Source organism: Barbus barbus, assembly GCF_936440315.1.
Source record: "Barbus barbus genome assembly, chromosome: 43".
NCBI lineage: Eukaryota > Metazoa > Chordata > Actinopteri > Cypriniformes > Cyprinidae > Barbus > Barbus barbus.
The window spans coordinates 15,733,996-15,752,905 of record NC_136721.1 but is presented as its reverse complement, the minus strand read 5'-3'; the positions used below and the strand labels follow the sequence as shown (position 1 = coordinate 15,752,905).

The 18,910-nt window shown below is 35.5% G+C and overlaps 1 protein-coding gene across 1 annotated transcript; it reads left to right on the top strand.

Annotated features, from left to right (window-relative positions):
* Positions 1-2,753: 2,753 nt before the first annotated feature.
* On the top strand, positions 2,754-5,240 carry LOC306862321 (homeobox protein Nkx-6.1-like; the record flags this gene model as incomplete). The annotated part of the gene is made up of 3 exons (XM_079405071.1): positions 2,754-3,294; positions 3,423-3,595; positions 4,266-5,240. 3 exons carry the CDS (start codon positions 2,754-2,756, stop codon positions 4,509-4,511), a joined length of 960 nt encoding a protein of 319 aa, XP_079261197.1. The 3' UTR covers positions 4,512-5,240.
* Positions 5,241-18,910: the final 13,670 nt, after the last annotated feature.

Sequence of the window (18,910 nt, the reverse complement as noted above, 5' to 3'; positions counted from 1 at the left end):
AAAGGGAGCCTAATTTATGAATCAAGTAGTTTTACTTCATTTAGTAGATACTTTCTTGTCCAATCAAATATGTTGAGACACTATGCATGCAGCGAGGTTAACGGAATATACGTGAGGAATACAGAGAGATATTACAGATACATAAGAAAATAAAGATTCTCTTTCTTCTATATATACATCTGTATAGGAAATATATGCATACACATTTTAGGAGGCTGGGTGAAATTAAATTTTGACTCGTAAACTCATTTGGTCTTGTTTGCACTTCCAAGCATTTTAGTTCCAGAGGATAAAGTGCTAGATTCACCAGTAGAGGGCAACATAGCACTGTGAATCTGCTCATCTTGCATGTTATTTTTCTGCATAATTTTTGCTGTTTCAGGGTTTATAGTTTATACTCCTAAAGGAATTTGGTAAACTAATTCCCAATATTAATAGTCTACCTCCTGGTTTCACAGACAAGGCTTAAACCTAGTCCTGTACTAAAGTGAAAATCTGAGCGTTTCAACTGAAGGAAATTAGCACTGACTGATCTTAAAACATGTCAGTGCCTTTGGTTTGTTTAAAGATGCACGCCTGAGAGCTTTTTCATAAAACAAGTTGACCAAATAAGCCATTATTTTTGGTTGATTTGGTTCAAAGTAAGTCAGAGTAACTGAAATGAACCTGGCTTGTTTGGTAAACTTGTTTTATGAAATAGGCCCCAGTAATGCTTTTTTCTAAGGCATGTTTATAAAAATGACTTGTGTCCTAATTAATGGCCTAATCCTGGCTTAGGCTAAGCCCTGTCTATGAAACCGGGCCTAAATGTTTGTAACTAATAGTTTTTGTAACTCTTAATATACATTTGGATCAAGTCAAGTCTGCTTTATTGTCAATTCTTCCACATGTACGACACATACATACAGAGAACTGAAATTGCGTTGCTCTCAGACCCTTGGTGCATACAGTTAACATTAAACACTGACAGTAGACGTTCAAATACAGATAAGTGCAGTTTAAACATATGTACATACAACTATACCGATATACAAATGATGACATTGTAAAAAAATAAAGAGATAAAGTGGCATAAGGCACATGGCAGATAGAGTGCAAACCAGTTAAATAAAACAAAACTGCAGTTATATATGTATAGAGTGTATGTATATATATATATATATATATATATATATATAGTGCAAGAGGAGCTTATCAGTCTGAGGACATTTGTAGAAAAATAAAAAAAGAGATAAAGTCACACAAGGCAGATAGAGTGCAAACCAGCTAAATTAAACAAAAACTGTGCAGATATATGTGTAGTGCAAGAAGAGCTTATCAGTCTGTTAAAGTGACAGGAGATGTATGTATAATGTGTACATGTGTGTGTGTGTATGTATGTGCATATATACTATAGATAGATAGATCTACGGATATTTATATGTGTATATATTTGTGTGTGTGTATGCATGTAAATATGCATAACTGTTAACATGAATTAAAGAATTTTTAATGCAACAGGTGCCACATACTATTATATGCCATTTTACTTTTTGACCAGTAGGTGCCGCAACGCATTGCACTTTGCATTTGGCTTTTGGCATTACTGGTTTTATTATAGAAAGAAAAAAAAACGCTATGACAAAAAAATAGTTTACATTTGATTGTCTTGCAGAATATTATTTAAAAGATGCAACTCCAAATCCGCCTCTTTTTTTAATGGAGATGCACTTAATACAGTGATGATTGTGTTTTGTAAATTAGGTAGTCCACATTTCTTGATACAATGTAGATAGGCAATAGCCTGTGGCTGGCATACAAAGGTAGAAATACAGAAGCTTAAAGACTGCAGCTGTGAGTTTCTAATGTTTCGCATGTATTCAACTGGCATTTCGTGTATTTAGATGAAACCAAATAAACACACACACACACAAAACAATACATTTGAGAAAATTGGCAGAAAAGGTTTTTTATGAGGTGGTTGGAAACACATTTACCTTACAGCTCAAAGTTAAATTAAAATAATAGTGTTTATTCAAGCTTCATCATTCTGTGATTGTATTGCGATTTATCTGTGGAGTGTTTAAGCCTTGTCTACAGAGACTTTTAAGCTCATAAGATATCCCACTGCCTCACATGACCGGCACGCACGCAGATGTCCTTTTATTTAAGAAATAGATCTCAAATTGACTAGATTGATTTTGTCCCCTTTTTGTATTTAATAGCAGGTCGGATGGCAGCTCTTTTAATGTGCAAATGAGAACCAATGAGGACAGACTCCTAAATTCAGTTCAGACACTCAGCTGACACGGGCCACGTCACTGCCGGCCTTAGCCAATCACATCCCACCGAGCCCCTCTACTTTCCCAGGCACGCTCTCAAAGTTTTGACTTTTTGCAGCAAAAGACAGCAGGTTGATGAAAATGTTTTATTATCTTCCAGATCTTCATGTGAACTGCCTAGAAAGACTCTCTTTGTATGTATAGATTTCAAAAACACTCATTGAAAGGACGCGCTTCTGTTGTATCATGCTATATTTGCAAGAACAGAAAGAAGGGAATGGATTTTGCCAGAGGAGATGTGTATGAAGCTTCGGTGCAACTGATTGGGATTTTTTAGAGAAAATATTCTTTTTTTTTTTTACTTAAGCCTTGAGTATTTTTTTTTCTTTCTGCCTCATTCACTACTATTTTAGGTTTGTTCTTACGTTTGGCGCGGGTCTCCACCGTCTTGCTTCTTGCGCAATATTTAGTTAAAGTTGTAGTTTCTTGGTAATGTTAGCGGTGGGGCAAATGGACGGGTCTCGCCAGAGCGCTTTCCTACTCAATACCCCACCTTTGGCTGCTTTACATAGCATGACCGAAATGAAGACACCACTTTACCCAGCCTACCCGTTATCTTCCACTGGACCAGCATCCTCCACTTCACCGACAGCTACCTCTCCGAATCCAGGCGGTATCCCGGTCTCGTCCCCGGGGATCAAAATATCCACCGGACTCTCGACTCTCGGATCACACCAGCAGTGCCCGATCGCCACACCTCACGGAATAAACGACATCCTCAGTCGACCCGTGATGGTCACCGGAGCGGCGGCGGTGGCATCTTCTCCCGCTGGAATCTTGTCTGGACTGCCCCGCTTCAGCAGCCTGAGTCCCCCGCCGCCTCCAGGGCTGTATTTTAGCCCCAGTGCCGCGGCCGTGGCGGTGGCTCGCTATCCGAAACCTCTGACAGACCTTCCCGGCAGAACCCCCATATTCTGGCCTGGAGTTATGCAAAGCCCACACTGGAGAGACGCCAGATTCGCCTGTTCCCCACGTAAGTGCACGATTAACTCTTGAAGGCTGATAGCGATCCAAAATATTACAATAAACACACATTTAATAACGTAATAGGATGTAATAGCCTAATAACGTTAGGTGAATTTTCTATCTCGCCCCTGACAGATCACAACTCAGTGCTCCTGGATAAAGATGGGAAAAGGAAACACACGCGTCCAACGTTTTCGGGGCAGCAAATTTTTGCCCTGGAAAAAACATTTGAGCAAACGAAATATTTAGCTGGACCTGAGAGAGCGCGGTTGGCCTACTCTTTAGGAATGACAGAGAGCCAAGTCAAGGTAAGACGGTCCTAATAGTTTATGAATGACAAGCAAAAACCTCGACTAACTCGATTGTTTATTATCATTCATCCATGGAACATAAAAAGAGAATTAGATGTGGAATCGGCCTTAATGTGTTTATCAAAACCTTCCTATATAGGCTATCTCTCTAATTTAGAGATTAGGATTTAGCTATAGGCTATACATCTATTTATTTCTCTATAGCAAATTATTTAAATTTAATGCAAAGACCTCGTGGAGTAGCCTACAATAGGCAAACTATTATTTTCATTCATATCAAATTTATTTACGCATTAAAGTTGAAATAATTGCAGTGTGAACCACTGAAATTGTTTATGAATTATTGCAAGAAAACAATTTAATTTCAGTTTAAAAGCCACTGAAATGTGTTTTATTTTTTCTTTGTTAAAATATTTTAAACATGTTTCAGTATTTTATTTATTCTCAGAGACTGGAGGTGCTTAGGCTATATTACAGATATTTGAAGAGCTTCGAATTATTTCTATCACTTCTTTCAAGTTAGACAGGGCAAATCTGTTTAACTTGCTTGACATTGACATAAATATGCTTGACATAATTCCCATTTTGTATGCCTACTTTTTGATGGAGATGAATCACTATTTCTGTGTGGATTAAAATACGTTTTCATCTCATTTTTATTGTAAAGGTGTGGTTTCAAAACCGAAGAACAAAATGGAGAAAACGGCACGCGGCTGAAATGGCCTCGGCGAAGAAAAAACAAGATTCAGAGACCGAGAGGCTGAAAGGGGCTTCGGAAAATGAAGACGACGACGACGACTACAACAAACCTTTAGACCCAAACTCGGACGATGAAAAAATAACGCAGTTACTGAAAAAACACAAACCAAACTCAGCTCTTATTATTCACACGTCGGAAAACGAGAGCTCGTAAAATGGAAACGGGAAATGGGTTGTTAAATTCTTCAAGAGGTGTCAAAATATAATGTAGGCTACTGTTTTTCACCAAGTTTGAGCTCTGGTTTGAGAGGAAGGATGCAAATCAGAGGAATATGCACTATTGGTGGAGCTGAACGTGCATCAGTGTCTGCAGTAGACACGTTTCAACTTAAAGACAACGGTACTTTTTTGTAAATTAACGGCGTGAGTTGTATCGCATAGGAATTATATTACTGTGAATATTTATGTGTAAAATATTTTGAATAGTAAACATGGCAGAATTCGTTTATTTCGCTTCAGTTTAATTTTTGGTTTAAGCTTTGTGATTTGCATTTTCATATAATTAATTTGTATAGGTGCTGATCGCCCTGAGTTATTTTTATTTTTTCTATGGGTGTAAGTTGCCTCAGCCCTTTGATTCTTAAAAATAATCAACAATAGAAATAGAGAATAATTTTCAGAATTTACCACTAATGGTAAAATGAGCAACAGCCTAAATTGAGGCTCAGTCAAAAAATTGATCTGGTCATAACAAGTGTAAATAAACAAACACCTAACCATATATTTGTAATATAATGCATAGTGTTCGTCTCCCAATGTTAGGATGTTTCTTAATTTTTTTTCATGATTAATTTATGATATTTTAAGTTTGTAACAGTGTTTGAATCCTGCAAAATGCGCCTTGCAGGTTCGTGTGTATTGCACTTTTATTTAATAAAATGTTAAACATATGAGATATTTTTCTTTTTGTTATTATTAAATCGAATAGGCCTATTCATATTTTGTGAATAAATTGCAACAACGTTTTCGAGCATGAATAAATATGCTTGCTGATGATTGATCAATTTCGAAACTGTCTCATTAAAGAGTTATCAACATGGCAACGCTTATTCAAAGACATTTTAATATTTTCTGTTTATTATTATTATTATTCGTTTTAACAGCCCTATTTATATGTTTTCATTTCACTAAATTAATAATCATGCTCTCCCTTATTGCTCTGTGTGAACACATATTTAATCGTTTTATTATAAAGACGCCATTACTCTGCGCACTTACATATTTGCTCAACTTTCCTAAAATGTTGATAATTGAGAAATATCGATGAAAAGGCCATTTTGGCACATATATTGGGGGTAATAAAAAGCGGTTTTGGGTGGTCTTCAACTTATCGCGTCACAGTTTCTATATGTCAGCTGATTCGCGAGATTAGATATCCATGTTCTTTGGAAATTGGAAATTACTCAACCGATTTGTTCTCAACAAACCAACAGAAAAATGTAATTTATAAGGTGAAATGATGCATGTACAGTTGTAGCCTACTATCAGTATTTTTGAAGGACAACAGGTCCAGTGCTTCTCCACAGGTTACTCAACCCAAATGAGTCACTTTTTGGAAGCGATGCAGTATTATCTATTAGGTTACATTTATCATTGCAGGCAGACCTTTAGTTAACCTCAAAAAAATTTATTCATTTTGAAACATTCTAAATATAATTGGCACGCACTTAATCTTTACACATTTGGGCCTATTTATTTAGATGTTGATGCACAATTTAGATTACAACATTAGCTGCCAAATAAACGAAATAGTTCAAAACTTTTATATATCCTAAAAAAAGAAAGAAAAGAAAAGAAAAATAAATATATAGCCACACACACCTTTCGCAATTCAGCGTTTTACACGTTATCTTATTGACAAAAGTGACTAACTACATCTGCCTCGTGCACTTGGATGTGTGCTCAGTGTAAATCGTGTTTGAAATACAATATTTTAGACTGAATTAATAACTGGAAAATTAATGCTACTAATCAAAGAAAAGATGCATAATTTAAAGCATCTCAAGAAGATAAATGCCTGATGATTTAGCTAGTGCATCACAGAATGAAAACTGTCACTGTTCTGTGATAAAAATGGCATTTTAACAGTTTTTCGAATAAGATTTGTTTTTTGCGCAAAGTAAACGGTCAAAGAAAATGATAATTTCTATTCCCTATAATTTTGTAATTTACACGCGTAACGTGAGACATGAGAACAAACTTGTTTCAGCGATTATCTTCAAGCCAGTTTATCTAGAATCAACTATTGAACGTTTGATTGGCTGTATCAATAAAATAAAACAGAACAGCGTTGTAAACATGCTCGATTTTGGCCGTTTTTCCCCAATTGTCCAAGCTTTTCCATTTCCCCCATATTTCCCCCATTTCAATACAATATCTCTGGCGTCTATCAAATGGCGTTTACCCAGCTAGACTTTGACTTTTCAATTTGATAAACAGAAATTTGAGAACTTTTTCCAAGACGAAAACTTCCTGTTTTCTATATCCCTTCAACGGTTGATTTAGTTTTACAAAACCATCAATGTTGTTTTCATTGCATTATTATCTTAAGCTCAAGGACTGAATATTTCAGCATGTCAAACTCTAATGAATCTCTCTTTATTTGGCTACATGTGTAGGCCAATGACCTGATGTCAATAAGGTATCAAATTACTGTTGAGTGAGAGCTTAATGAACTCTCATCTGCAATAATTAATCTCTGATTGCTTCACATTAAAATAGATTCATGACTATGCCCATCAACTCTCTTACTGTACAAAGCCATTTCCAGTGAGGACATCATGAAATTATCTAATACAAAAGAACTAGCAATGCTGAATGGTGACTGAAAATTAGTGAAAGTAAGTGATTTTGAACACACCAATGTTTATTTACAACACTAAATTAAAAATAATGAATCAAATAGGCTAATAAAGGTTTTGTATAGTTTAATATTGATTACGTATGAATGGGGCTTAACCGTTAAACCAGGTCCTAATTAGGCTAAACAACAGCCATTCCATTTGAACTTCATTGTAGATTTTATTATAGACAAATTTTCAACTCAAACACTTGCATATAACATCCTTACAGTGTAAGATGAGGAGGCATAACAGGTGGACCAGTCATAGGCAGGAAAGACCTGGTTCTGTTGGCTTGCTTGTTCTTCTGATCTGGGTAGAATTATGATCCATCAGCGTGGTCCAGGTGTGGTGAACATGGCGTGTGTACCTCGAGGGAGATATCTTAGCATCTGCTGAGTGCCTGCTGATGCAGTGCTGTGTTATGCACTGCTCCGGGAACAGTGCTGGGGCTGCAGCTGGCCACATGATCCTGGGTCACTACTGCTCTCCCATCAGACACTTGTTGGAAGTGAGGTTAATTAGTTGAGAAATAGCAATTGTTTTCCACAGCCTTTACCTGAGAAGACATGCATATCTGGATTGGGCAGTTTATCACCAGTTTTTAGTGCACAAATCAGAAATGCCTTTTGAATTTCTGAATATAAATTGAGCTGCAAACAGGATGCAGAACTGTAATTTGAATGTAAGGAAGTAGAATTCAAATTAACTGAAATTTAAATAAATTCATAGAGCTACACATTTTATTGAGCTGCAAACAGGGTGCAGATTTGTAGTTTGAATTTGAATGTAAGGAAGAATTATTAAAATTAATTGAATTAATATAACGGCAATTTTTTCATTTGAACTAATATTACCTTGATTGGAAGTTCTGAAATTTAAACCAACAAAAAAAGGAAACTTAAAAACATAACAAAAAATGATAGATAGATAGAATCATCTCCGACTACATAAAAATACACATTGCATCTCATCTGTACTGCAGTTCCCATGCATTTTTCTCTGCATGTCTTCATCCGTGGCACTTGGTAAGATGTCTTTTGACATTTAGTGATGTGACTAATTTGCTGATAACTGTGTTTTGGATAAAGAACCCCATTGATGTGCTCTCAGTTGAACGTGTACTACAAGAGATTACATTCAAGACTGTGTCACAAGAGGCTGCAGGCATGGAGAATAAATGCTGGCTTATGTGCCTCAGGCCTTATCTCTTTCCCAACCATTTGGAGAGTCCTGATAAAGAGCACCTTGGGATCCCCTATTATGAATACCCTGGGTGCTTGTCACAGGGCAATGAGCTCACTGCGATATTTTCAATGCATGAAAGGTTTTCTCTTATTTTGCCTTTTACTTCTACACTTATGATTACACAGTGTCCATAATAATACAGTTTAGTCTTCTCTCATGTTATATTAAAGCTGTATTTACACATGATCTATTTTAAAAAAGCAAATGAACTGTCTGGTTAATTATTGCTCTTGTACTCATAGAGGTGCAGGTGATCGTGGAGGTTTGGGTTTGAGGTTGCTGTGTGGTCTCTTGAGTATATTTGTATTGTTCTCCAGGAGCTGAGGTTTCGGAGGGCATCCTGGGTGTTATGAACACACTCTAGTATTTATAATCTCCTGTAATCTTGTCTAATGATGTTCTCATAATCTGTCAAAGCCTCTAGTTGCAGTGGCTTACAAACAAATCTGGATTCACAATCAGATGGTGGTAAACAACCTAAGATAAGCACATTTAAACTAATCTGACGGAAGGACTCCTACACTGTGGAATAAGGGGCGGGTTTTCTCTCATTCACCTTAATTTCTTTGTACATTATTCAACATCTCATATAAAATATCATTCATACGTTTGGGGTTTGTAAGGTTTTTAATGCTTTTGAGTCTCTTATACTCACCAAGGCTGATCAAAAATACAGTCAAAATTGTTCTATTATATTTAAAATAGCTGTTTTCTATTTTATTCCTGTGATGAAAAGCTGAATTTTCAGCAATCATTACTCCAGTCATCAGTGTCACATGATCTTTCAGATATAATTTTCATATGATGATTTGATGCTCAAGTAACATTTCTTATTATTATCACAGGTAAAAATACTGCGCTGGTTAATATTTTTGTGGAAACCGTGATGTACATATAATCTCATTCAAAAACCATAAAACAAGCTGTTGGCATTTTGTTTAATGCTTATAATGGTGGGGGTCTGGGGGGGAATAATGGCAAAATGAGCACCTTCAATAGATGGCTCAGGCCATGAATAAACTGCCCTCATCGGCCAAGTCCTGAGTCCTGCATTTTATTAGCACTAGCCATGCTAAAATAACCTGCTAACACGTAGCATGGTGCAGCAATAATAACCTCCTCAATCATATTTTAAAAGTCACGTCAAGCCAGGCCTGTATAATTCATCTCTATGCAAATACATCAATGTCAGCCCTTTAGTGTTTTGCTAAAGAGGCTTTTTATTAAAATGCATTCTTGCCTTGTCCTTTTTTCTTTTTTGTCTTCTTTTTTTTTAACTTACTCCCAATAAAACATGAGCCCTATTGGCCAAGAATTATAGCAACTATTAGAGTAACATATGGACAGCATGCACTCTGAAAATAAAAACCAACAGATAAAGTAGCAGGGTCATGGTAGGGTACAAACACTTAGGAAAATGGCAGTGGAGTAATAGATTTCTCCCTGGCTGGTTGAGGAGACCCAGCATGCCACTGAAATCAAAGCCTTATTATACATGCATTTAGGGCTGTATTGTGTGGCAAGATGCGTAGCCCTCGCTCACCGGGAGAAAAGTTATGGCCGACACAAAGAGGACCAGTGCGATGAATTAAAAAGACAATAAAAAGGTGATAAAGTGCACCCTGAATGTATTAAATCTTTTAATGAAATTAAAGTAGTGGAGAAGCTCTGTCATGTCTCGTATCATTCAGCAATAGTGACATTGAGCAAGAGAGAGAAAGAGGATTATGGGTAGAGCAGGAATCAGCTGATAGTGTATACTTCCTGCTATTGGAGGACACAGAGATGAAGCCAAGCAAGTGTTATCCAGCTCCAAACATTTGATCAAAAGTGAGTAGAAAAAGTATATGTGTGTATATGTATGTATGTATGTATGTATGTATAGATAGATAGATAGAAAAATATATATGTATGGATTGGATGGAGGGATAATATATAAATACATGATTGATAGATAGATATATACAGAGATATGCAATACATCTACCCAGGGAAAGCAAGAGCTTATAAAATGTAAAAACTGTAACTTGAATGCAATGTAAGTCGCTTTGGATAAAAGCGTCTGCTAAATGCATAAATGTAAATGTAAATCTATCTATCATATTCAAGATTCAAGATTCAAGATTCAAGATTCAAGAGTTTTATTTGTCACATACACAATTATACAGGGTATAACCAGCAGTGAAATGTAGGAAAAATTATATACAATTTGATTATTATATACAATTTGATGTATACTTAAAGTATATTTATATATTATTTTTTAATTTTAGATTTAAATTTTAAATAGGCTATAATAAAAACATTAACTAAACTTACACATACTAAACAATTTATTTGGATAGATAGATAGATAGATAGATAGATAGATAGATAGATAGATAGATAGATAGATAGATAGATAGATAGATAGATAGATAGATAGATAGATAGATAGATAGATAGATAGATAGATAGATTTACTTTGCCTATTTTATATATAAGATTAATAATAATGTTTAAAATACATTTTAAAAATTGATTCCTTAATGCCGCAATCTATCAATTATATTACACAGTTATAGTTCGTTGTATAAAGTATATATATTTTTACATTTTTTTAATTTAATTAAAAAAAAAAAATTAAGCTTCATTTGAGCCTGCACAAAACGCGATGTGGTTAGCTAGAAAAAATGTTTTATGAACCGCGCATAGTATAGTGAGTACGGTACATTCTCCACGCCGTTTGCCGTGTTGTGTTTGGCTGGATGTTGTGTTTTCAGGGCCTGATTACCCCCTTATAAGTTTAATGCTTTAGCAGGGCCAGTGGATCCTGTCATGCCTGCGTGAACAGTGGATTTTTCTCCTTTATGGTGTCATTAATTTAACGCGGATCATTAGCTCTCATACAAACCCATGTTTTGACAAATGTAAGCAGTGAATTATGTACATAATGTACCGCGCCCGTCCGTGAATGAATCACATGATAAACAGGAACTGCCCTGGCATATTACCCAAATGTGTTTCAGGGGGTGTCTCTCCCCAGACTCGTCACTCCATTACAGAGACAGCTCACTCAATAGCAGCTGTGTGTCTGACACATGCGGCCATTGACAAGCTTTTCATTGTGACCGCCGGTGCGTTCTGGCTAACAGCATTAAATATTGGGTCTGATGAAAAATGATGAAAAAGTGAACATGGAAATGATATTATCCCGCAGCTCTGGGGTGGTAGGCTATTCTTCTGCCCCGCGTGCTCGCTTCTTGAAATATGGAATTTTAAACCAATTCGCAGCGTGAATTTCATTGATGAGCTCGGGCGTATCCTTCTATCATTTGTCTCAAGATGTCTTTCATATTTTTTAGCTAGTGGTTTAAAATGATATGTATACTAGTTTGGGTCATGATGCTGCGATGTGTTATCGCTGCAGAAACACTGATGTGGGCAACTTAAACATAGCTAGTGGTCGATATTAAATATTGGACTGAAGATAATAACAATTTATTAACAAATTAACAATAATGTTAATATAATTTTATTTATAACAGGTTAAGGTTTAAGGTTAATAACGAAAACAAAATCAGGCTCAATTTAAATGATGAAGGATGGACCAATTTACAATTTAAAACTATTTAATTTAAGACAAAATCTGTAAACTTCCATAAACCAAACCAATAACAACCATAACAACAAACAAATAAATAAACAGTAAACAATAAAAAAGAAAGAAAAGAAAATCCAAGCACAGCACAGCAAAAATAAAAACATCAACAAAGCAAATGGAAAAAGCTAAACAAAACAAACAAATGAAAATAGTTTAACTCTAAAAGCCAAAAAAACTAACAAAAATCTAAACAAACAACTGAAAATAAAATGTCAGTTGTTCATAAAATCGTCAACAAAGCAAAGAAAATAATCTAAGCCCCCCCAAAAATAAAAGAAAACAAAAACCCAAACCAACAAATGAAAATATTTTAACTCAAAAAAGGAGTTAATAAAAATACTAAAAAACAAAGCAAAGGAAAAACAAAAACCCAAACAAACAAATCTAAATATTTTAACTCAAAAACTGAGTTAATCAAAAAACATCAACAAAGCAATGGAAAAAAAGGAAGACCAAAAAAACAAACAAACAAATAAAAGGAGTTTAACTCAAAAACTCAGTTGTTTAACTGTCTATCATCTGTCGGAGGAGACTATTATGCAGCCTTTTTCTTTCTCCTTCTGCCTATTGAATTGAGATGATTCATGTATATGTTTCTCAATTTTATTGCTAGGGTGAGAGCTTAAGTGAGAGACCAGAGCATGAACTCTGCACAGCCTCTTGCTGACCGGCGCTAATATCTAAAATGCTTCTTATGACCTACTTATGAAGTCAATCTTTGAGAATCTATTGATCTGAATGCCAAATCTAAAGCTGTAGCCTCATGCAAAAGGACCATGGGCAGAGAAAAACTTAAGTGCATTGCTCTGACCTCTTCTCTCTGATCCACCACATGACCAGAGCCCCAGACGATCCTCTCTGTCAAAAGTCGGAGGTCAAATGTTCCACAATAAGGTCATTCGCCATCAGTATGGCCCAAGCTTAATTTAATATTTGGACAATGGAGTAAATACATAAAAGAATGAAATGCTTTTAAAGAGGACGAATTTAAGACAGGGGGCCGCTAATTGAATGGACTCATGATTTTACTGCCAAAGATGTTTTGGTGTGTATTTAATCAATGCTTAAGGCTCATAAAATCCCTAGGTCATAGTCAGGCATATTTCCATAATCAATAATGACAGGACCTCAAGTTCAGTAGGCTATGATCCTATTCGTGCCTCTTTATTTTTCATAGAGATATTTATCACTATTGCTGTCACTGAATATTGGAAGCAGTATATAAATGCTCCTCTTGAAAACTAAAAAATTATATTTTGTTCACTTAAATGCTATCCAGATGTGGTCAATAACCTTTTCAGAGAAATGCTTATCCACTGGCTTCCCAGCTAACAACATTCTGAATAAACATTCTTCCATTAATAGAACATTAATAGAACATTCATTCAGTGTTATACTAGTCTTTTGTAATGTTTTCAAAACGTTATTTACACATTGTTCATAAAATGTTTTTCCTGAATGTTTTCCTTTTTTTTCATTCAAAGAACATTCAAAACTCCTAAACTGAAAAAATGTTGAACGTTTTCTCAACTTTCACGTAACAAAAAAAGTTTTAACATTTAAAAAACTGGATGTTTTGAGCAGTAAGAGAACATTCACAAATAACATGCACATAATGGGAACATTTAAATATATAGCTGAGTCTGTTTTTAAAAGTTTGTCTGCTGATAATGTGAAACAGAAAATATTGAAACAGCCTGTAAACGATTGAGATCTACATGACAAACATGATGCTTGTGAATGTTAAAGTGATAAAACTAAACAGGCTAATGCTACCATTTAATCACCTGAGGTTAATGGTTCTAATTTTTTTACTTCCCATTAAGTTTGAGGTGTTTCTCATCTCATTTTTATTTTACTTCATTTTGTTTGATTTTATAGGCATCTCTTTAGCACACATTGATGCCCCGAGCTGTTAAACTCTAAAGAGCTTCAATAAAACACCTCTGTCAGTGGCCTGCCAATAAAAAATGAAAACCCATTTAACTCTAAGAAGGTACAACTCTGGTCTGTGGCCAGTCAATAAAACAAACACAAACCGTGGGTTCTTGATGAAATAGACATTGCTGGTTTGCAATGGAGATTGCAAGGTCAAACAGACAATTCTAACAAGGCCAAAAGAAAGACATTTCAGGGAAAACCAATGTTTAGATTGAAGAGGGTCATGCACATGTGTTGCTTTTTGTGTATAAAATCAAAATAGATTAATACACAGCTATGTTTTTTGTCTTTTAAATGACTTAAAGTTAAATCAACAATCTGGGAAACATATTAAGAAATTATACATGCTTTATCAACACAATGTGTTAAGATATCCATCATCATGACAATTCGTTATTTAATGCACCATTGACAAAATATTGGCTGGATGACTTCTATATTAAAGACAATAGTAAGAAGTTCTCCTCGTGGAAGAGGGCAAAATGTCAAGTCCCTCTGGCTCTAGACATGATCGTCACACTGGCTGCAGTAATGAGGCCAGGATCTCCTTCCTCTAAGTGTGTGAGGAGAATCTGGATGAGGCATCAGAATCATTGTTTACACTTGGAATGATTCCATCTGAAATGAGCCCCATTACGTTCTCCTCAAACACCATCAGCTGTACCACAGTGGCCAGGGGTCAAAAGTTTAGATTCGAAAGGCTCTGTTAAGCTTCTGAGCCAACAAAAGGCTTAGATTATATATGAATGTTCCTGTTCCTGTTACACCATAATTTAGAGCTCAAAAGTATCCACATTAACTGTGGATACTTTGGACTTGGTTTATGAAATATGCTTTTTTTCTGATTGTCAATTGCATCATTTGTAGCGGTATGACAATTCTTAATATTCATCACCATCCATGGCAACACTGCAGTTTCACACCAACACACTCTTGAAATGGTCATTTATAACTATTTTTGGAAAAATGGTGGCCGATTTGTAATTTATTCAGATGTTGGACACACTTGTTTAGATTTGTGGTGGACTTTCATGTTAACATTTTTCCCCTTAAAATTACAAATCCCTACAAATCATACAAAATTTTGACTTTATGACTATGAGTTTACATTATGTTTTCTAATGATCAGATGCCTGCATTCTCAATAAGTTACCCTTTTAAAAAAATCATATAAAAACTTTCAAAGTTGTAAAGAAAACAAACTATTTCTACTATTTCAGTCATTCTACTTCAAAATGTCATGCTTAATTCAGTGTGTTACTTGACACAGCTTTGTAATTGTAATTGTAATTTCTGATTGAAAATAGTTTTATGCCAAACTTTTTTCAGTTAATTTCATTTAAACACGACTGTTACACCTCAGTTATGGATTGTAGTAAAAATGACCTCAGAGGTCTTAAGTATTACACGGATGGTTCACCCAAAAATGTCTTTCTTCTGTTGAACACAAACTGTTTTTTGGGCCCCATTGACTTCCATAGTATTTTTTTCCATATATGGAAATCAATGGCCAACAGCACCAGTTTGGTTACCAACATTCTTTAAAATATCTTCTTTTGTGTTCAACAGAAGAAATAAACTCATAGGTGTGGAACAACTTGAGGGTGAGTAAATGATGACAGAATTTTCATTTTTGGGTGAACTATCCCTTTAATTTTCCTGAAAGATTGTTACAGTGGTTGTCTTGTTGGTAGGCAAATTGTTTTGTAATTAAACTTTTGTCAGCTTTTGTAATGGATTGTTTTCTTTAGTGGAACCTCTGTAAAATATTACAGGTAATATTATAAAATAATTTAACTCAAAACAATATTTCATGTCCATGTTTAATTATTCGATGTGTAGCCATGATGTACAGTCAGTCTGTCATTATTGCAAAAGCCATAATAATAGGCTAAGTGTCCTGATGTGCTGGCCATTTACAAGGCGTAGAGAGCAGCTGCCACACAGGATATGTCAGATTCTACCCTGTCACGGTGTAAAACGCATTAGATTCCTGCGCTGTTGCTTTCTGACCTCACAGTAACACTGTCTTAATTTCCCCTCTCTGAAACAGTCAAGGATTGAGAGAGGAAACACCGAGGCGCCTCTCCTGCTCCTCAACAGACAGGGGTGACATAACTAAAGAGGCATTAACACCCAATTGCGACATTGCTAAACAAACGACAGGGCCTTGGCGAGCATGGGAAAACAGCATTATAGCCAGGGAGCAAATTGACAAGGAGAAAAAAAGAACAATTTGAGCCTTGTTTTGCTCACCCTATCTGCGTGGAACTGACAACTTTCTATCATGTATACCAACTTTCCCAGGCAGGATTAGGTACATAAAAGACTGTTTTCTGGGGAGCACAGCCATAAATCAAGCTCTCCTGGGTCTTGCCTCTCTTTCACCTCTCACTTGTAGACAACACAAGTTGTGTCTGTTCTCAAGCAAGGCCAGGTCTTGAAAGGCCTGTGGGACAACTGTGAGAGTAAATATTAACCTTCTCTGGACCAAAGCACAAACATATTTGAAAAATCAGACCAGAGCTGGTTCATAAATCAGGATTTCAGTTGCATGGTAAATTATCAGATTATTTACTGTTTTAGAACTGGAGTTTAGCTGAGAAACCACATGAAAGTGCAACTGAAAGATTTTTAAACACTAAATTCTTTAAAAAAAAAAAGACTATTTTTATTGATTAAATTATTTTACTTAACGGCATTTTTTTCTTTTTTTGAAAATCAAAGGTTGTTGATAAAAAGAAACAAATTCTCACAAACCTTTTGCACCAAGCCACACCTTCCTCCTGAAAGAGGATCAGTATCTTAAGAGTTTCCTTGAGATCTCATGCTGAAAAGACGCTGGCTGTCACTCAGATAATTCTCTCAGCTTCATTGTTCATTAAGCTTTGCTCTGGTTTCCTGCTGCTCTAGTGTGTGTGCTGTGGAGAGCGGCTCAATGGGGTCTCTTTGTAATCCTCTAAAATGGAAAATTCACAATTTGTAGCAATTTGTCTCACAGCAGCCCAGGCAGTTAAAAGAACACTGATTCCCACCCAAGTAGCCAAGACTTCACATGCATATTTTGAGTTATAATTTTAAAGAATTATAATATAATATAATATAATATATTATAATATAATATAATGAATCTTTTCAATAAATTGAAATGAAAATGAAAAATGAAAGCTTACATGTGCCCACTAGCACATCCCAAAATGAAAATAAAAGGCATTAAAAAAATCACAAGTCAGCAGATCAATCTTGTCAAGCATGTTCTGAAATGTGCCTTCACTTTATTTTCTTGGCAAATCTGCTTTTATTTGTTTTTCCTCTTTTATAGCAGTGGAGTTTATGGCTCTCAACTTAATTCCAGAGGCTGAAGTTGAGAGTTAAGAGAGCTGTGCTGATGTACCGGGTAGATTTGGAAACTGAAGATCAGTAATGAGGTTACCATTAGATAAAGAATTTAAAATTCCAAACAGACTGGGTAACTGGGCGCAAAATAAATTGGTAATAAAATCCTGATTTTACAGATTATTTTGTAAAATCTTGGCAAATGCATGCAAGATCTCAGGATACTTAGATCCACTAAAACTGTGGATTATTTGATATATTTCAATATTAACAGCCCATCACAGTACACAATTTCAGCAGGTTCATGCACAATTACTTTTTACGTGACTGAATCCTTTCAGCAACCACTAAGAGACAGGGAACATGCACTTAAGAGCATGCAGAAATGTAAAACCACAGTGAAGAAGACAATCAATCTCAGCTTCCACCCACACACCCTGGCAGGCTCAATATATTTGACCCTGAAAACGATAAAGTGTTTTAATAATTCAGTTTTTCTGAATTATCTGTTGTGCGTAATATGGGCAGGGATGTTTGTGCTGTACAGTTCCTCACCCTCAACAATGCAACAGGCGAAATGTCTTGTTTTATATAGGTTTCTTGAAGAGGTCACTCACTGGCACATTATAATAGCTCAGTAAAGTCGGGTGACCTCAAAGTCTCACCAATTTACAGCCAATGAGTTAAAGTGTGTCCAATCTAATTCTCAGGTGTTTATGGAGTGGAAAGTGCAGCCCTGCTCTCAAAGTGAATTGAAGTCTTTCTTCTCCGTATGCTGCTCACCTGAATAAATTGATACTGAGTTTCAGATTGATGACAGGTGGATACAGTAAAGTTATATTATTAATAATTAGAATTACAACTAAACTATATGTGCATTTCCTTATGTTGTTTTTGTATGAATAACATTATTTGAATTTGAAATGATAAACAATGTGTTTATCCGTTTGTAGAAAATAACACTAACTGAACCACAAAATGAAATCAAAATCAAATGTGAGACTGGGAAACTCACACCTCAGTCCTAAAAAGCAACAATCCAGCTGTATAAATTGGAAAAACTCTATATGCAATGTAAACAGTACTGGCCAGCATAGGTTAAATAAATAACCTGACGTAATTGCATAAGGAGGTCTTTTTTGTTGACCTAAATTCACACTGCACCTCATTAGCAACTGGGCTGAATGATGTGAGCAGGCCATTTCAGTAATGAAGCATTAAAAAAGGTCTTTCAATGATTTTTGGTCAAGCTGCCCAGCTAAAGGTACTGCTAAAGTATGTTATAGTGCTCACCAATGAAACCATCATGAAAAATCAATATGGACAATGGCTAAGGAAGATGACAGCATTTATTAATATGGATCTTTCTGACATAAGCATCAGATGTTTCTGATCCAAGATCTGTTTCTTCATTATAAGATCGCTTCTCGATTAACACAAATCATTTAAAGTGCATCGTAGTTGTTTTTAAGTTTAATTCTGCCGACTGCATTCAACATTTTAACTTTAATAAGCCGTTCATCTTTGGCTTTTATTGCATATTAT